The 21278-nt window shown below is 45.4% G+C and overlaps 1 protein-coding gene across 1 annotated transcript; it reads left to right on the top strand.

Annotated features, from left to right (window-relative positions):
- The first annotated feature begins 15821 nt into the window (after positions 1-15821).
- On the top strand, positions 15822-17854 carry foxa2 (forkhead box A2). The gene is made up of 2 exons (XM_041181575.1): positions 15822-15908; positions 16652-17854. The coding sequence occupies exons 1-2, from the start codon at positions 15822-15824 to the stop codon at positions 17852-17854; spliced, it is 1290 nt and encodes a 429-aa protein (XP_041037509.1).
- The last annotated feature ends 3424 nt before the right edge of the window (positions 17855-21278 follow it).

The raw sequence follows: 21278 nt of genomic DNA, 5'->3' as shown, positions 1-21278 counted from the left end.
AATGCATAATATATTTATGTGCAATTCCTCCATCTACTATTCTTCTGCTGGCCTTAATCCATTTATTTTGAAGTCTTTGCTAAAACAACAGGCCCACCAATACCATACAAATGCATTAAATGTTTAATTGCTATTAGCAGCAACAGTGATTTCCAGGATAAATTTCTTTTTAAAATGATATTTAGTTCTTGAATTAAAGCTCAGATCTGGCAGCTGTTCTTCATATCATCCATTGCTGATGGTATTAAAAATTGGTCATTCAGTCCTAGTTTGGACTTGTGCTAGCAAACATACTGTGCACTCAAATTAGTCTAATCGGAAAGATCTAACAGATGCTAATCTGCTGTCGTCCCAGTATTGTTTTACACCAATTAAAACCTTTCCTGAACATGCTTCGAATAATCCAGTTCAGATTGGTTTGAAGGGATTTAAAATGGTGGCATCTCAGGTGCTGATTTCCTTAAGAAACCACTTCCTTCCTGTTATGGCTCTGACCTGCATCGATGTGGAGATTATCCACTTGTGCTGTTTAGTGGTTAACAGTGTGGGGTTGGATCAAACTAATGCACCCATCATTAACAATGTAAAATATAAAATGGTCCAACAGAGGTGGGGGTGGTGGTGGTGGGGCCCTGTCTACTCCAAACTTTTAAGTATGCATACTCTGTTGTTATAGCCTAGAGCCCTCTTAGATCACCCCCCAGTGCAGGATGTGGATTGTACTTCTGTTAAGCGCTGACTGCTTGCTGAGCTACTGGACTGTAATAGAATGATGCTGACATTAAACAGATTTACACCTCATTGACTCCCTGCAGCCATGGCCAAACTTGACTTTCTTCGCCTAGGAAATGACGTTCCACTTGTGATACAGTCACACTGGAGGGGAGCTTCCTGGTGTTAAAATAGCACAGCTGCCTGACTTTCTCTTTAACATGAATCATTTTGACAAAGTTGAGTTTGTGAATTCCTCATCCACACTGCATTACTGTCATGGATATTTTACTGGAGAGAGACAGAGAGGGAGAGTTGCAGGTTGGCAGAATGGGGGTGGTTGGGAGGGTGGGGGTTGGTGGTGGGTGGTGATCTCCTCATCAGGAAGTTCCCACAGACCTAAAACCTCTCAGAAATGTGAAGAAAGCTCTTTCAAAAGCTTCCGGTAGTTCACTGGGTAGGTATACTGGTGTTGCCTGGTACAACGACAAGACACAAAGATCAGAGATTTGGCCTTCAGTGTATGCTCGTATGTAACTTCAACCAGGGCAGGTGTGGAGCAGTTCTGGGTTAGGGAGAGGAAAGGTGAGCAACAGGTCAAGCTCCACATCACTATTGAAGTGATTCCAGATGGATAGCATGCATACAGGGGGAGGTGATGCTGTAATGGTAGTGCCACTGGATGAGTGATCCAGAGATCCAGGATAATGCTTTGGGGACCAATGTTGGAATTTGAGTTCAATAAAGATCTAGAATCAAAAGTCTAATGATAGCCATGAAACCATGAAACCGATTGTCATTAAAAACCCATCTGGTTCCCTAATTTCCTTTAGGGAAGGAAATCTGCTGTCCTCACCTGGTCTGGCCTACTCCAGATCCACAATATCAGCATTGATTCTTAAAATTTCCCTCTGAACAAAGACAATAAATGCTGGCCTAGACAGTGATGCCCACACATCCTCCGAACGAATTAAAAAAAAATAAGTATACATACATGAGAGAACATAGGATTGAACTTGGCACTCCTTATAGATCTCCTGTCATGACATATAAAACAGTCATTTTATATCTCCTGCTACCTGTGAAATTAGACCCAATCATAAGGCAGAACCTTTTGGAGAGGAAGAAATGAACTGAGACAAATCAAACGAACTGCTAATAGTTCTGAAACTGTTCAGACATGTCCCTTGTCAAGACAGTTTCACATGAGGGTTGGTATAATCAGGTAATGCATTCATAATTCATGAAATGTGTTGGTACATGAGGTTTTTTTCACTAATTGATATTGGAGGACTTGTGTTTTTACAGCAACTTTAGCAATCCAGTCCCAAAAGTGTTTTATTGAAACGAGGAAGGTGGGAAGTTAAAATGGCTGGTGCCATCCCACAGGGCTGCACTCTTAACCTGCCCTTTTGAGCCAGACGTCCTCCCTTAAGAATGCAGATTGGATTTTAATAGCACTATCTGTTCCTGAATGCAATTTTAACTGAACAGAATCCTATGTCTTCCTTGCCTATCAACCCTGAGGACAAGAGGAGCCAGGGGAGAAATAGAACCTGGGGAGGAGAAGAGCCGGGGAGAAATGGGGCCAGGGGAGAAGAGGAGCCGTGGGAGAAGAGGAGCCAAGGGGAGAAGAGGAGCCAGGGGAGAAGAGGAGCCGCGGGAGAAGGGGAGCCAGGGGAGAAGAGGAGCCAAGGGGAGAAGAGCCAGGGGAGAAGAGGAGCCGCGGGAGAAGGGGAGCCAGGGGAGAAGAGGAGCCAAGGGGAGAAGAGGAGCCAGGGGAGAAGAGGAGCCACGGGAGAAGGGGAGCCAGGGGAGAAGAGGAGCCGGGGAGAAGGGGAGCCAGGGGAGAAGGGGAGCCGGGGAGAAGGGGAGACAGGGGAGAAGGGGAGCCGGGGAGAAATGGGGCCAAGGGAGAAGAGGAGCCAGGGGAGAAGGGGAGACAGGGGAGAAGAGGAGCCAGGGGAGAAGAGGAGCCGCGGGAGAAGGGGAACCGCGGGAGAAGAGGAGCCGCGGGAGAAGAGGAGCCAGGGGAGAAGAGGAGCCGTGGGAGAAGAGGAGCCAGGGGAGAAGAGGAGCCAGGGGAGAAGAGGAGCCAAGGGGAGAAGGGGAGCCAGGGGAGAAGAGGAGCCAGGGGAGAAGGGGAGCCAGGGGAGAAGAGGAGCCAGGGGAGAAGAGGAGCCAAGGGGAGAAGGGGAGCCAGGGGAGAAGAGGAGCCAGGGGAGAAGGGGAGCCAGGGGAGAAGAGGAGTCAGGGGAGAAGAGGAGCCAGGGGAGAAGGGGAGCAGGGGAGAAGAGGAGCCAGGGGAGAAGAGGAGCCAGGGGAGAAGAGGAGCATGGGGAGAAGGGGAGCAGGGGAGAACAGGAGCCAGGGGAGAAGAGGAGCCAGGGGAGAAGAGGAGCATGGGGAGAAGGGGAGCAGGGGAGAAGAGGAGCCAGGGGAGAAGAGGAGCCAGGGGAGAAGAGGAGCAAGGGGAGAAGGGGAGCCGTGGGAGAAGAGGTCCAGGGAGGAATGGCATTGTTTTTTTGATTATTTGTTTCTACACAGAAACCTTGGGCCTCCCCTGCTCTGCGTTCCAGATCCCTTCCCCGCTATGCCCCGAATCCCTCCTTCCAAATATTTTTCTGAGTGGTCCCTTCAGGTGTCCAGTGCTGGTGGCCTCCTACGCACCCAAAGTCATGTTCCAGCCTGATTTTAGCTGCATTCACACAATGGACTGATTAAAATGTTAAAATCTCCCAGGCATCACACTGCAGAGGGAAAGATCAGTGTGCATCCACCTCAGCCCCTAGCCACATGGTTCTCACCATGCATTGAAATTATTCCTCCTAAATATTTAGCCAGGCATGTAGCATGGTGTTCATTTGGTATGATCATGGATGAGCATGAATAAATGTAGAGAGCTGTGATTTTGTAAAAGGACTGCTTTAATTTTGTGCAGGATGCAGCTCCACAGCCACTCGCACATTGGCCTTTGAAAACACACTTGTGAATATATCTGATCTAGGTGTATGAACATGAGTTCAGCAATGGCTATCTTGCCCATATCTGTTGCATATTGTGTTCCAAAATTCCTTGGTTACAATCTGTTGGTCAGTGTAGCTCATGAGATTTGACAAAACAATGATGAGGTTTGACATTATTGTGCTTGAAGATGTCTCCATCCATAAGGCAATGAACTACAATAAACCTTCTATCCCTCCTCAAACCTCTTTGCCTTTCAATCCTCCATTAAGATTCTGCTTAAACCTTCTCATTTGACCAAGCCCTTGGTCAACTATTTTCTTGATTGATTTATAATCCTGTGAAACATTGTGGGACATTTTACTCTGTTCAAGGTGCCAAACAAGTGCAAGCTGTTGTTGGATAGCATGGGAGACAATGAAGATTTCAGCAGAGGTAAAACAGCACAAAATTCACACTTTGAAAGCATTATTTTTCATCCACAAAAATGTTGGATGGGTCTGGCTTGTGCACTGCTTAGGCAGTTAGCAGTGAAGTGTGAGTTCCAGGATGTGGATTGTACCTCCAAGCACAGATTATCAGGGATGTTTCATCTTTGAAGAGCCAATTTTCACACAGCTGGCTTTTCAAAGAGGGAGCATAATGAAGAACATCAGAGCTTAGCTGAAACATTAGGGCTTTGAATGCAGTAGCAAAATTTGCTGATCAGAAGCGTTGTGTAGTAAAACAACTGCAGAAGCTAAGAAACAGTTGCTCCATGTAAGGATAAATGAGAAGAAAAGTATTCACAGCTAAAAAGTACCACCAGTAATAATTTTACTGTGGATATATTTCAACAATAACAATTTGCATTTATATAGCATCTTTAACATAGTAAAATGTCCAAGGTGCTTCACAGGAACATAATCAGACATAATAAACCGAACAAAAGGAGATGACATTAGGACAGGTGGCTCAATGCTTGATCTAAGGGGTCAGTTTTAAGTACATTCTTAAAGGAGATAGAAGTGGAGAGGCAAAGATGGGTAGGGAAGGGATTTCAGAGCTTAGCTGACAGCTGAAAGCATGGCAGCCGATGGTGAGGTGAAGGGATTGGGGAAGTATTAGAGGCCCAAGATGAAGGAATGTAGAGATCTGGGGAGGTTGCAAGGCTCAAGGAGGTTAGGGATAGGTGTAAACTGAAATGCAGTTATCACATCGAAGGGCAGAGTTAATGGTCAAGGTGGGATCCAATACCTGAGCAGTTTACAATTGGCATCTGAATTACTGCTTTATTCTCAGATCAGGGCACCCATTGGACAGAATTTTACCGGCTCCACAGGAGGTGGGAACAAGGTGGGGGAGGGGTCAGTAAAATCACGGGGAGCTGCGTCAGAGCAGCCCCCCAACTATGTCCCACCTTCGTGGAGTTTTACCGATAGTGAGGATGGGTGAGCGGGCAGCCAGTTTGAATATACAAAGGCTCTATCAAGGGTCATTTTATCGGGCTGACAGCAGGATTGATTCTCCCACCCCTGGCCCCGTAGGGAGGCTGCCACCTTAATGGGGGCAGCTTCCAAACGTGGCAGCCTGGGGTCGATTGTTTTATCATCAAAGGGAGGGGGTGTGCCATGGGTGAGGAGGCAGCCTGCGGCCCCAGGGATTTGCCACGATGGATTTCCCCTCCATCAACGGCATTTTTATGGGTTTTTTTAAAAATAATTTTCTTTGGCCTACCTGCAGCAGGCTGCAAGGGCCCCTGCCTGACGCAGCAATGGCCGCCACTCCTGGTGGGGCTCCTGGGCCACTGCCCCCTGAATGGGCTGGTGACTCTCAGGGGGAGGCTGTCATCCTTGGGCAGGACGGGAAACCCAGTGCCATCTGCCGTAAAGCTGAGCGAGAAGCCTGTGGGTGAGGACAGCACTTTGAAGCTTGGGGACTGGCCGCTCAGAAAGGCTTTAAGATAGAGGTGACATGTAGAACAAAAAGGTCGGCCTTGTATGTTGCTGACACACGTTTCCGGCTGCTGTTGTGACCCGGATAGTTGAGGTATAATCCTGGCCGTTAGTTCTTGCACTACATACCATGAAACTTATGGAGGCAATTGCTTTCCATTTTGAAGCTGTTTTATCTTCTCCGCATAGCTGTTGTGGAAAATACCTACAGCTAGTAGGTACCCAGTGTCAATGATGTGAGATCCCTGTCACACTGAAATATTAAATTTTTCTCCCTGTCATTCTCATAGGCTTGAATAATTAGCATTTTCTAATGGTCAACAAGATTCAGGTGATAAGTACTTGCTTTAAAATCAACTCCTTTTTTTCCTTTTGGAAAACAAGCTGATTAGATTCAGGAAAGACACCTTGACCCTTTCTCTCAGCCTAACATGCTTTCTCCAATAGAAGTGTTATCAGTACAGCCTGTCCTTCTCTCTCTCTCTCTCTCTCTCTCTCACACACACACACACACACAAACACACACTCACACCCTCTCCAAAAATCCACTGTTTTCTTACAAAAACATCAGTAGAATGTTTACCTGCATAATGTTTTTAAAATTCATCCTCTAGCTTTTCTTCAGAGTGTTTTGGAAAGCAACTGAGGAGCAAAATCGAAAGGAAGTTCTTCAGCAGTTCAACTGAGTCAGTGGTGCTAATAAATCCTGGGAAACTGGGTACATGGCATATATTCACATTGCACAATCTGCGTTCAGCTAACAACATCTAGGCAAATATATTAAGCCCAAATCCAGCTTTTTAGGAAAGGCTGAAGTCTTAAATTGAAAGCATTAAGAGACAATTCAATTGACATCTTCAATCATGTTATGATGAAATAGATCATTTTAATTTTTGAAAATATCTGATCTTGGAAATTAGACATTCCAGTTAGCAATTTTTTTCAGAGATTATCTTGAGTTACTCATTGGGAGAAGATCATGACATAATTTTACGTCTATTATAGTGGGCAAATTCTATGATTAACATTGGGATGCTTTTACAGTTCCACCTAGAGGAGATGTAATGGTAAGAGCAACAGGTAAGTGCAGATATTCTAACATTGGACTTTCCATAGGAAATTTTTTGAAGCAGTTTTCAATGTGCTCCCCAACAACATAGACATTTAAAATAAAAGCAAAATGCTACAGATGCTGGAAATCTGAAATAAAAACAGAAAATGCTGGAAATACTCAGCAGGACTGGCAGCAACAGATTACAGGTCAATGACCTTCCATCAGAATCTTTATACCTGCACATCGAGCTCCTTCTGCTCCTCTATTTCCATTTGGAATGTTAATATTTAGGTTTTTTAAATCTTGTTTCAAATTACAAAATACATTACTTCATGCTGTTCTACATTGAGTAGCATTTGTCTCTTATTTCAGAAGCATTTGTCTCTTATATCAGGAGCCTTTCCAAATCCTCCTCACAATTTGCAATCCATATTTCCCAATTTGATATCATCAATAAATATTGATTTTATTGACTTAACGCATAAATCCAGATCATTTCCTCATATATACCAACCAACAGTCCTTCAACACAACCCCTTGTGCTCAGATCCAGTCTTATCCATGATCAGAATCTCTGAGGTTATCTTGTCCTTGAAGTCGGAGCAGAGGGGGCAAGACAATTAAGGTGGGAGTCCAGAGAAGTCAGGGTGCAAAGCCTGGAAGAGGGAGAGAGGAGAAGATAGGGTTGCCAACCCTCCAGGATTGTCCTGAGGTCTCCAAGAATTGAAGATCAATCTCCAGGACACTGCTGTGTGCAACTCTGGAGAAGGATAATCAGGGCGTTAAAAAAGATAGTTTTGTTTTGTCATTTTCTTTGAACATTTCTCTTTAACAGATATAAAAATATTGAAAATGTGGGGAAAAATGGCTGATTGGCTGACAGCTAAGCATCATCCAATTGAGTAATGAGTCTTTGTGCTTTCCAATTGGCATAGGAAGGCAGTGTGTCACAAGGATGGACGTGTTGGCCAACTAATGGCTGGAGCGTGGGGGCAAGTCATATGGTGAAACCTCCAGAAATACATTTAATCACAACTGGCAACCCCAAGAGAAGAAGATCTCAGTGAGTTAGGAGAGCACTTGGGGACTGGTCGATGAGAAAGACTTTAAAATAGAAGCAAGATGTGGAAAAAAAAGGGTGGGACATTTATAAAGAAAACTGTGTCAAAGCAGTAAGGAGAGAGAGAAAGTGAGACAAGGAGAGAAACTTTTAATGACGTTGTGCTGTTGGCACCCAGGTGTGAAAGGCTGGAACGTGCGATGATGATACATATATCCAAATGTGGCTGATAGTCTAGGAAGCACTATTACAATAACAAATAAATCCAAGTCAGAATCTGCTCTCCAGAGTCAAACTCTAATGCCTACATTATAAGAAAGAAGATACTGTATTACAGTAACAAAGATTACTGTTCATCAAATAAAGAAAAAGTGACAACTTTTTATCTAACTGGGCAATTGTGGGTGATGGCGGGTGGATGGCAATGTCATTTCCGTATTTATTGTCCAAATTTACTGGATGAATAAAACTGTTTTGTCAGATACTCCAGCAGTGACCACTGGAAGTAATTCTGGTATACAATGAGAAATATGGCAAATGCATTCGAAGACAATTTAATGCCGTTACCATATTATTGTTGCCCAGAGTAACCAAACAAATTGCAACCCCCGCCCGCCCAAATATTAGCACATTGGGGATGTTATTGGAATGTACCAACCTTCTTCAGTGTAATGTGTGACAGCAAAGACCACAAGAAAAATACAAAATTATCCGGCAGCCGTAAGTAAGGATCATTAATTAATTAATTAATTAAATGTCGCCTCACAGAAATGCATCGCCCATGTTCTTTGCGAGCACAGTGTTTTAATGTTACTGCACATCCAAGTGTAAAAGAGCGGCATGTTCTTCATACTGGGGCAAAGACAGTTTGAGATTACGAGCAACTCAACGACCACGCATCCATAGGCTTGCAGATGAATATGTAAACATTTCATAAACTGCAACCTTTCAACCCAGAAAAAAAAACCTTGGGAATATTCCAAAGAAGTTGCTTGGAGCAACGGAGAGTTACATGATGCGAAAAGGGGAAAAGACAGTTCCGTCAAAGCGGAGTTAAACTACTGATACCCTACGTTTTAAAAAGGCGGCAATGATAAAGTTGTAAAGGAATTAAATAAGAGAACAATATTTTGATTTAAAACCTGGGGAGAAAAAGAAGCAATTCTTATTCCTCGTGGTGTTTAATAACACAATTTTGCTTTTAGACAGAAATAACTGACATGAAATGATCAAAAAGCCCCCATGCCAATCAGACACCGCCAGGTGGAGCTAGAAGACCCAACACCCAGAAACTTCAGGCTTCTAACAGAACGAAATATTTGCAGCGAGAACTGTGGGTATTGTTAACTCCAAAATCCACATGACTTGTTAGGCTGCATAATGGGATTTCATAAATTATACAGGACATATCCTTCGACAGCGCCTTCCAAACCCGCGGCCACTACCTTCTAGAAGGACAAGGGCAGCAGACACATGGGGAACACCATCACCTGCAAGTTCCCCTCCAAGTCACTCACCATTCTGACTTGGAAATATATCACCGTTCCTTCACTGTCAGTGGGTCAAAATCTTGGAACTCCCTCCCTAACAGCACTGTAGGTGTACCTACACCAGACGGTCTATTATTTAACCTCTCTTGTCTTCCAGCCTCTCGCAGGTCTTCCCCTGTGTTCATTCCCCGCCAGCTGTTCCAGTATAACCCGCCCTCCCTCCATTTCCGCCGCCGGACTTGCTTAAAAACGGTCACATCATTTTTGTTACAGCGGCTCTCCAGTTCCACTGGAAGGTCATCGAGCCGAAACGTCAACTCTGTTCCTCTCTCCACAGATGCTGACTGACCTGCTGAGTGTTTCCAGAGTTTTCTGCCTTTATTTCATATATTGTGACCTCCAGTAGCCACTGGAGTGGAGTGTTTTTACTGGAGTTTTTTTAAGTTAAATCATATCTCATGGCAATTGAGGCCTGGTTTCAGGGTGCAATCAGTGCAGCAAAAGAGCTGCGAAGAAAAGGAAAACTCTTAAAACAAACATGAGTTCGTTTTTAAAAAAATACCAGAAGGAAACTGGACAAAAACTAGCAAGCATACACTCAACATAGCAGAACCGACATTATGTTCAACACTACAGTCACGTTATTGCCAATAGGGCAGTCTCGATTAGAAACTCTTTGAACCCAATTATAGAATGATACAGCACAGGAGACCATTCAGCCCATCACACCTGTGCAGACTCTTTGAATGAGCTATCCACTACCCCACCCTTTCACCATAGCCCACCTTTCCTTCCCCCTTCGGCTATTTATCCAACTCCCTTTTTTGAAAGTGATATTGAAACTGCCTCCCTTTGAGTTGGATAAGGATGCAATTAATTTCCCGCCATTCATTTGGAAGTTTACATAATGTTGCTCGCAGACAGGTGAACGATGCTGGAACGAAGTGAGCCTTGGCAGACCGACCCAGGCTGAGTGACATGGGGACTCGAGATGGCGATTTTGGAGATTTCTTTCCTAGCTTCAAACAGGTTTAACTCTGAAAGTTGTTCTGGTTAAAAGACACCTTTTTATATCCTTAAGGTTTAAACGCTTATTGGATTTATCGTTGTGGTGTGGTACAGAGCTGGAAATTTGTTTCTGTTGACTGTTGTTGGATAATTAAAACGAAAGCGCGAGAATGACAGCCTGGGTGTTTGAAATGTATCAGGGAGCCAGCGGGATGGGTCAACTCCCTCCGCTTGAGGATTCTGAGCTCTTGAGGGTGTAGCAAATTTAAAAGTTAAACATTTTAAAACTATGAAAGAGGAGGGGGTTGGGGGGGGGAAGCAAACAAAAAAAACTCTTAATCTGACTGACCCAAATTTCAAAACATTCGACCCCCCCGAGGGTCTAAACAAATAGCTGCCGCTATACTTCTAGAAGAATCATACTGAAAAAATGGAAGTTGGGTTTCGTTCCGTGTGAGGTCAAGAAACAAGGTACAAAAACAGAAAATGCTGGAAAAACTCAGCATCTGTGGATCCACAGACACTGTCAGACCCGCTGAGTTTTTCCAGCATTTTCTGTTTTTATTTCAGATTCCCAGCATCCGCAGCATTTCGCTTGTATCAACAAACCAGGTAATTGCTTTTTCGGATTCATTATATGGTGGGATATGTTGAGCTTGTGCGCTAACGTTGCGGCCATCCCTTATCCAGGGATGTTCAATGGAAGCATTGACACGCGATCCCTGCTGCTCCCTGACATACCGGGAATCTAAGCGGGAAGACTGATTGTGGCCGATTGGCCTCAGTGTTCCTGCATAGTGCCTTGGAGCCCTGTTTCTGACACTGAGCTGCCTGTCTCTGCTTGCACTGTACGTGGGAGCACACGCTCTGTACTTGGTGGGTTGCGCTATGTAATGAAGAGGGTACGAATGGCTGGGTAAATAACTCCCTCGTATTTACCACGCTAACCAAACCCTTACCAGCGTTCAGCTTGTGACACTCGTCAGCTCTCCCGTTGCCTACAGCGAAGGGGGTCGTCCAACGGAGAGAGAGGCCTGCCTGCCTCCACTTACACCTCCACAGCATTGAGGGGCAGGTGGAGCATGGCGAGGCTCCTCGAGGTTGAAGGGCATGGCAACTCAGCCTCTCCCTGCCCTCGCCTGAACTTCTTAATACGCTGGCAGCAATAGCAACCGAAAACCGACCTCCCTGGATAATTGCCCAGCCCCTCTTCAGCCAGAGGCCCAATTGTAACATTCCTCCCACTGACCCCGAGAGCAGCTGATGCAGGGCTGAAGACGAGTCATATTGGACTCGAGACGTTAACTCTGTCTATCTCTCCCCACAGAGGCTGTCAGACCTGTTGACTCTTTCCAGCATTTCCTGATTTTGTTTCAGCTTTCCAGCATCCGCGGTGTTTTGTTTACAACCCGGTTCCGAGCTGGAATATTGTGTCCAAATCTGTGCGTGAGGTTTCGGGAAGAGTGTCAAAGCCTTGGAGAGGGTGCGTGGCAGATTCATTCGTGAACTTTACCGGCGTTTGAGGGACGTCGGCTTTATGGAAGGGATCGTGCCCCTTAGCGCTGAATGATTAAGGAAAAATGTGATGGAATTTTTCAAAATTACGAGAGGAATGAAGGTGAAACTGCTCCCAGCAGCCAAAAGACATCGATCTAAGATCCATTGACAGAAGTTGCTGTGATCTGGGATGCACTGCCTGAAAGGAGGGTGACGGTTGATTCAGTTGCAACCCCCAAAAGTGGCTGATGACTATATGTTTTTTTTTAAAAAAGAGTGATTTGCACGGCTATGTGCAAAGGGCAGGCTGTCGGAACTAATTGTAAAACTCGCTCCAAAAGCTGGGACGCTTGGGCCTCACAGTCCCCCCGTATGGTTCCATGTCCAGACAATAAAAAAAACCTTCCCCACTGCACTGAAGGCAATTTAGGAAGCCGTGATAAAAGCAAAAACTACCGTCACCACTGTCAACGCCTATTTGTCTGTGACATCTTTTGGTTATCTCCTCTATCCAGCTCTACCTGTCCCACTCACCCCTTAAACCAGCTTATATTTCACCTCTTTTCTATTTTTCCTTAGTTCTGTTGAAGAGTCATACAGATTCGAAACGTTAACTGTGTTCCTCTCCGCAGATGCTGCCAGACCTGCTGAGTTTTTCCAGGTATTTTTATTTTTGTTTAGGAAGCCGGTGAATGCAGCATATATCAACAAAGCTCCCTGTTTCTGTTCCAGTCGTGACATTCGTTGTAAAAGTCTCCCAGTTGTAAAGCATTCATTCCGTGAGGAACTTTGTTGCGTTTTATTTAACCATAAAAAGAATGAATGGCAAAGTTTCCCTCTTTAATATGCGCGCGAACAGTTCCGTGAACCGCTCCCATCTTCAACAGTTAAGCTCTGCATTCTTTGAGCGATCTTGCCCCACTTCCCCCACCACCCCCAACCCGGACCCAGTCCCTTGCTGGTGTTCCAACAACACGCGGCGTTCACAATTTTCTAGCCCCGGAAAGTCGGATTTTCATCAAGTCTGAGATGATTTTGGCAGTGGGCGCGCCAGGCTGGCCAGAGTGGCAGAATCACCAGGTGCCGGCCATCAGGGGGAGCCCTTGACCAACCTTATTGCTGCTTATTTTGGTCTATTGATTAATATGATGCAGGCACTCAGGCATAATAAGCCAAACTAACACCGTTCAGGTCGCGGTCCATTTAGGACATTTCACATCAAGCAAAGTTATATCTATATATTGCTGATATGCTGCACAGATTGCTTCAATATTCATTAGAACAATCACTGGACACAAGTGCCTTTGCTGGGCAGTGAGAGAGAGAATCAGCAATGTTGTTTTTTAAAGTTGCATTTTTTTTCTTTTGCGTAGAGGGTCCAGGACAGATGTGCTGCAGAAAAAAACTTGAGTTACACCCCCCACCCCCAAACATGGACAACTTCAGGGCTGTGGCTAGACGAGGTGCCCTGCAGTAAACATTGGTCTGGAGTAGTAACTGCTGCTGGAGCAAGAGCCCCCAAGCTCGCTATAGAGAGAGCAAAAAACGTTTATAGACTTTGTGGGTTGACAGCGAAGACACAGAACATCAACCTCGTTTGTATCGGTTGGACCCACCCATTAGATGTGATCAGATGTTAGGAGCTAACATCTCCTCACCTCCCACCTCCCTCTCCCCTCCCTCATTAAGTTCCACATTGCATACAAACTAGAGGAGCATCCAAAACCATTCTTGCTTTTCATAGGTATTTGGAAAGAAACAATTAGATTATCAAGGGTCACGCAGTGTTATGACGGGGGAGGGGGGCAAATATGTGCTATTATTTTCAACAACAGTGTTTTGTTTTCAAAAAGACCGTGTGCCTGTGTCTTGCGTTCGTTCTGTACCCGTTTCTCCTCGATGCCAAGGGGGTTTGAGGGGACACATTGGGCAGGAGTCTGGCGACCAGGGGGGTATAAATGTCAATTGCAGGGAGACACCTGCCAGGAAGCCGTCTCACACTACCTGATTTGGCACTCAATAATTCCAGTCTTGGATGTGTTAGGATTGGGAGATATCCGAACAACTTCAGACTGAATTTTTGTGTGTGTGTCAAATGGCCGCATCCTGAGCCCCTCAGTTGAGGAGAAATCTCAACTCCGTTAAAAAAAAAGGCAACACCCTTCCACTTGAGCCCCCCACCACTCTCTCCCCCCACTCCACCCCCCCCCCCACCCACCCCCCCCCCCCCCCCCCCCCCCCCGCCTCCCTATCGACTGGCTGAGTACAAACTGCAGCTTGCAGTATAACTCTGTTTTTTGTCCGCAGGACTTCGCGCTCTGCAATTCTGGCACAGGTCACTACCCCGGCTGTGAATGTATTGCAGGGGTTAAATGGTTAGAGCAAGCTAAAACGGCTCAATGCTTCCTCCCTAAATTAAAATTGGCGGAACTATTTGCGAGGCGGTCAGGACAACGGGTACCATTTTGTTTATTAATTTCTGCTAAATCCGCACAGTGATTCAGAAATCCCAAAGTGTGCCTGCTTTGGGTGCATTTACCAAACCGACATGTTAGCCTTGCGCCAGAAAAGAAATTGATGCTTTGGGAAACTTTTTTTGCCCTAAAGGAGAGTTTAAATGTCTGTTGATCAACACATACACGTGGAACTGATTTAATCTACAATTTTTACCTGACATAAAATAGCAGATTAAGTGGTGTTTTGAATAATTCAATAGGACAATATTTGTGTGTCTGTTTGTATGTGTGTGTGTCTGGGTTCCTCTGGTTGTGTGTGTGTCTATTTGTGTGTGTGTTTGTGTGTCTGTTGGAGTGTGTAGGTGTGTGTCTATGTGTGTGTGTCTGTGTGTGTGTAGGCGTGTGTCTATGTGTGTCTGTCTGTGTGTGTCTGTTTGCATGTAGGCGTGTGTCTATGTGTGTGTGTGTGCGCGTATAGGTGTGTGTCTATGTGTGTGTGTGTCTGTGCGTAGGTGTGTGTCTATGTGTGTGTGTGTGTATGTTTGTGTGTAAGTGTGTTCAACATTCCAAGTAACCCTTGTCACTGCGCCACTCATACTAGAATTATCTCCCATGGGCAATTTTAAGTCACGGATCTCTCTGAATTTCTCAAAGGGTTTTAACATGTGCACTTTCCCATGACAGCACAGTATTTACAACGTTATCCACGCCAGTGAAAAGCTGTATGCCGCCCCCTCCTCAACACATACACTCACAATAAATGGACCAAGCCAATCGTGGAGTGAAGCGTTCACATTAATTTTCGATCGAATTTCCTTATTTTTTTTTAAATGTCAGTTTAAATTTGTGACAAACCGTAGAAGAAGCCGTTTTAGACTCTCGGAACCTTTGAACCGGACTGTACTGGGCCCCTTTCTGTCACTGGGATTAGGCCGGGCATGCTGAAAGCTTTAGGTCAGTCCTTTTACCAACCACCTCAGCGTTTAAATCCCTTGTGACAACCCACCGGTTAAGTTTTCGTTCCAGCGTGTACGTGAACAAGCAAACAGTTCAGAAAAGAAAAAAACAATCAAACATAGCTCCCGTTCCGACAATAAATCTCAATTCGTTCATTTAATTAACAAAATAGCCATCTAACCCAGGCCATGGTGCAACATGGTCAATTATAATGTCCCAGTTTTATTTTTACATTATTTTTTGAAAACTTGCATAGAGGTTCCTCCACCCCACCCCCACCACCACCCTTCTCCCTCCCATTAATGGAACAAAATCAGATTAAGGTTAATGAATCTATTCAAATGCTCCCTTTTGAAGCTGGGTGGCAGGTGTACAATAGAGGGGCAAAGCCGAATGCTCTCACGCCTAGGTGTGAGATGATTATTCAAATGGGCTGCGAGGAAATTGGGGATTGGAGGTTGGTGTGGCGCGCACACTCCACACTGCTATATCACCGTGCACCGCCAGCCACCCACGTCACTTCAAGCCACTGTCATCATCGGATCGCTTCTAGGCGGCAGTTTACAGCCAGCCTGCAGAGCCCAGCACTCTCCAAATAAGACATTCCGCAATCCGACACGGGGGAGATCCATCGCCCACGATCTTGTATGAGCAGGAACTTTTTTCTCTCTCTCTCTCCCAAGCTCTATAATGCACTCTACCTCCAGCATGTTGGGCGCAGTGAAAATGGAAGGGCACGAGCACACAGACTGGAGCTCCTACTATGGAGAGTCTGAGGTAGGCTTCTGCTTTTTTTAAAAAAACAATCCTCTTTATGTACAAGATAATATTAGCCTTAAGATAATATTAACTTTGTCATCAAATATTGACTTGTGGCGCCTTCAATTCCTCCTCGATTTGCACCGTAACAGTCTTTAAACAATGTTCTATTTGGTTAAAATAAAGTTTCTGTTGTACATTTAAATACTTCGAAAGCGCTGGAGACATAACTTTATTTAACTCCTTTTTTTTGAAGCCAATGATTGAATTCAGTATTATTCACGGAAAGTCAAGATGTTGAGTTTTGCCTTGACTCTGACCGGATTTGTCGGAAGTTTATTCACAGCTCCACTGTTGGAGTTGCTTTTCTTAATCTGCCTCTGAATTTTTTAATAGGCTTGCTTGTTTTGGCTGAATTATTTCTAATTTTTTTTTAAATAATTCTTATTGGGTAGTTCGTTAAGTTCCAGGCAGGATTTATAATTTAGACCAACTGCCAAAGCAACAAGACCCACTACCCACTGGGCGTCCTTTTTAAATATATCATTAGATTATTAAAACATAAAGTGAAGTTTTATTACCAACAGCGAACAAGCAAACCCAAGAAAGGCCAAACTTTGTTCATTACGAATAATATTGTAATGGATCATTTGTTGCTGTATTACGGCTCGTGAAATATTAAAAATACTTTAACCCGGTTATAGTCAACGCATTGGGCGGCTTCTTATAGTCATCATTTCGTATCTTTGTTTCCTCTCTAGGGTTACCCTACCGTGAGCAATATGAATCCAGGGATTGGGATGAACGGGATGAACACCTACATGAGTATGTCCGCAATGGGTACCACGGCCAACATGACAGCGGGATCCATGAACATGTCTTACGTGGGCACCGGGATGAGCCCGGCGATGACTGGCATGTCTCCTGGAGCGGGGGCAATGAATGGCATGGGAGCTGGCATGACAGGCATGGGCAATGCCCTGAGCCCCAGCATGAGCCCGATGAGTGCCCAGGCTGGCTCCATGAACGCCCTGACTTCCTACAGCAATATGAGTATGAGCCCAATGTACGGGCAGTCCAACCTCAACAGGTCCAGGGATCCCAAAACTTACCGCCGCAGTTACACCCATGCTAAACCGCCTTACTCTTACATCTCGCTCATCACCATGGCTATTCAGCAATCTCCCAGCAAGATGCTGACTCTGAGCGAGATCTACCAGTGGATCATGGACTTATTCCCCTTCTATCGGCAGAATCAGCAACGATGGCAGAACTCCATCCGCCACTCTCTGTCCTTCAATGATTGTTTCCTCAAGGTCCCCAGGTCGCCAGACAAGCCGGGCAAAGGCTCCTTCTGGACCCTACACCCGGACTCGGGCAACATGTTTGAGAACGGCTGCTACCTCCGGCGGCAGAAGCGCTTCAAGTGCGAGAAGAAGCAAGCCATGAAGAACTCGCAGGACCCCACCAGGAAAGCGTCCGGCGAGGCGGGCTCCACGGGCAGCGGCAGCAGCTCGGACAGCAGCGCCGGCAACGAGTCGCCCCATTCCAGCGGCTCCCCGGGGAGCGGCCAAAAGAGGCCCATGGTGGATATGAAGTCGGCCTCGACCCTGAGCCCGGAGCACAGCCACGCCAGCAGCGCGGTATCCCAAGCCCAGCAGCACTTGATGCACCCGCACCACTCGGTCCTGTCTCACATCCCCTCGGAAGCCCAGCTTAAACCAGAACACCACTACTCATTCAACCACCCCTTCTCAATCAACAATTTAATGTCTTCCGAACAGCAACACCACAAAATGGACTTAAAGGCTTACGAACAGGTGATGCATTACTCTAACTATAGTTCCCCCATGTCCACCAATCTGCCCATGAGCTCCAAAGCCGTCTTAGATTCTTCGTCCATCTCCAGCGACACGTCTTACTACCAAGGTGTGTATTCCAGACCTATTATGAACTCTTCTTAAAAAGCTATCCATGCACAAATGGACTTCGCCGCCTGTGTACATTTGTAATAATGATAATTAAAGAAAGGGGAGGTGAGGGGGGTGGGGGGGGGGGGGGGGGGAGCTGGGGGGGTGGGGGGGGCAACAAGTCGCTGTTTGTGGGCCAGGCATCCGGAAATATTTTTTTTGTGTTTTTGAAACTGTTAGATATGTCCAGTTGTTTAGAGATTTTGTTTGTTTTTGTTTTGTTTCCTTATGCGGGGATGCGCCGTTTTAAATGTTTTCTTTTTCTCTTCCCAAAATACAGAGGGGGCAATAAAAAGGAACCTTTTCCAAGATATTTCTGTGTACAGTTGGAATGCTCCCTTGTAGCTTAACCAGAAAGGACCAAAATCAAAACGAGCCCAAAAACTCGAAGGAATGTTGCTACCATTTTAACAAAAAAAAATTCTACAAGTAATTTATAGTTTGTGTGTTTTATTTATGGCTAGTAAAAACGTCTGTCCTGGTAGTGGACTACCGAATGTTCAGAAACTCTATTAAACAGAATTGTTAAGTGTTCGTTGTTCACGAGTTTATTCAGTTGGATACAGTTGTTCCACACTGCGGTACAGGGGGAGAAAGCTGCGGGTTCCCATGAGCGAAAGGTTAATTGTTTCAAAATTTGTTGCACTTTTGGTAACTCCATTTAAACCCCGTCCCGAGCTCATGGCGACCCTTGGCAGTCCGGCGACTTGCACATTCCCACTTGCGACAGGAACCCGGAAACTGATGGTGAAATTTACTGTTAAGCGCTAGACTTCAGGTGCGGGCGACCTGCGCTTTCATTTCGTTTTATTTTTTGCTGCTGTTGTGGTTGTAACAAGATTCGAGATCGCTTTCCCTTTGGTTGAAATGTTAACATTTTATAAGCAGAAAATGTAATTAAACACACACACACACATACATAGACAAAATAAACGAACATATTTTGATCCGGCTAAGCGGCCTATTCTTCTTGGTTTAAGAGCTGCATGTACATTGTTCGCCCTGTCAAATTCTATATTTATTAAGCGTTTGAAGCAATTTCAAAAGGAAATAAACATCCGCGGTCTAGTTACTTTTTTTTAAAAAGAGCAACGCTTAAAGAGCATTCTTCCCCGCCCCCACCCCCCACCCCCCAGCCAACCCTCGCCCAAGTCGATGTTAAAATGCACTCGATGTTTCCCAACGACTTATTCGTTCAAATAATATCCCCACCCCCAACCCCTAGCCCAAGTAACGCGATTCAAATAGCATTATTTAATTTTCGGAGTGAATAGTCGAATTCGTGTATCCTAGTCCTAACTGGATAGTCTGAGTGCAGGGAACTTTGGATTTAATAAGTTTTTGTGCTGCTACACAGGTAAGAGTTTTTAGTACCTTTTTTTCTGGGGGGGGGGGGAGTTGGTTGGGGGGGAGGGGCAGTGGGAGGGGGATTAGCGTTGTAGGACCGGCGGAGTATTTTCTGGGTCACGGTGCTTGTTGCAACCGTGTGGAGTGGCGCCAGGTAAGGGGCTGGACGGTCTCCCCCTGTCTCTTGTCTCTGATCGGTTACAATAGCAGAAATGGTGTAGATTTCGCCAGCACTGAAAAGCATTACTGCTACTCCAGCGAAGAGAGGTATTCGAAAGGAATGTCTAACATGCATCCATGCCGAAACGAGTCAGTGTTGACTGACGCCTCCTTTTTGCTGTTGGGCTCCCTATTAGTATCCGTGCAAATTTATATTAGCTAACATTTGCTCTTCCAAACACAAATAAAACAGCACATCCACCAATATTCCCACGTCCATCCCAGAAGAGTGAGCGGGCGCTGCTGTACACAAATGGGGAGGGGGGGGGGGAATTAGCAATTTCTCAGGCGCCTATTCGAGTTTATTAAACTCTACATTTTCGCTGTGTGCCCATAACACTCCTGATCCTGTGACATTTCGGTTCAGTCTTGCGGATAGAGCGGCCGGGAGGACAACAATTAAAACGAGGCCCTCGTTTGGCTAGGGCCGTTCATAATGTTCAGAAGGAATATGGTCATCATTGAAAAGCCCTAATGCACGGCTATTGAATCCCTAAATCCGATTACAATTTCAGCATTATACTCCCTGACTTTTCATTTAATTTAATTACGAAATATGTCGGATTGATTTGGCAAGTTTCCTGTTTAACCAACTGTCGGAGCCAACTAGATAGGGCAACCTGTTTCGTCTCTCAGTAACTTACAACTGTATTCTTTTCACTAACCGTGCAAGGCGTGGCGCTCATTTGAATTATTAAAATTGCCATTTTTCCCATTTTTTTCGCAATGTTTAACATAAAGCCGCTAAACACAGTAATGTTGGGGAATGAATTCGGCACCCTTCAGCCCTAAGTGCCTCATGTTCAAATCGGGGCTTTTCTATAAAATGATTTTCTCCTTGGCACATACAATTCTGGAGCTGCTATAAGTTTGCTATGGCGGGGGGTGGGGGGGGGGGCGGTGGTGAGGAAGGGGCACGTTATATTCCTGTCTCCTGACTCGCAGCGGTGTTGGGTAAGATAATGGGGGCATCAGTTCTCGTCGTGTCCTGTGCTTATTTAGACTGATTGTTAAAGCCACAGCAAGTTAGCAACACTGGACACCAAATGTCCATTAAATCCCTTTCCAAATGAGGATTTTAAAATGCGAGCGCTTGCAAACCCCTGGTGGACGCATCATACCAAAATATCAGGAACCACACAAAGAAATGTAAGGTGCTTGGGAATGGCTATAAAAAAGATGATTTAAAATATCGCTGCTTAAGGTAGAGCACACTTTAATTTAGGGTATGGTCGGCGACTCGGTGCCATATTCAGGACCGAGTCGGCCATGAATCGAAACGGAAAACGTTGTCCTGAGTTTCAGATCGGAGAAAGGAGGATGATACTGATTCTGGCGGGTCGATTAAAAAATAAAACATTGCCTTCAGCAGATATTTCAGCAGAGGAACTCAGCCCCATTGAGCAGCAGCAGGGCCAATACACACACACTGCTGTCCGCAGTTGATATACAGCGGAACGGGCAATGCTGGATGATTGTGTCGGTTTAGTCACCACATCCATCTGCTCCCAAGCAACTTAATCAAAAAAAAGTTGGGGGTGGGTGGGGGTTGGGGGTGTTAGTGACATCAAGGACAATTCCGGCACAGCATGAATTGTGCAAAAGTTCAAATGGTGCCACACAATATTTTGCAGCTCTTGCTTTTAACCACTCTGGGTTTCCCCTTGGCCAGGCTTAACGAGACTTCGCGAGTTCCTTAACTAGGTTAGTTTTTGGGAGAGCTGGTATTGGGCCCGAGCCTTCTTTCAGTCGAGACTCTGCTGAAATTAAACGCCTCTCTCACATCCCCAGTGTTGTGCATTGTTAAAGGTTGAGAGGAGAGTGTGAATTGACGATCAGAGCGGCGACCGCA

This window comes from Carcharodon carcharias, chromosome 2 (assembly GCF_017639515.1).
Source record: "Carcharodon carcharias isolate sCarCar2 chromosome 2, sCarCar2.pri, whole genome shotgun sequence".
Taxonomy (NCBI): domain Eukaryota; kingdom Metazoa; phylum Chordata; class Chondrichthyes; order Lamniformes; family Lamnidae; genus Carcharodon; species Carcharodon carcharias.
Note: the sequence above shows the minus strand (reverse complement) of the source record. Positions and strands in the feature narration are given on the sequence as shown.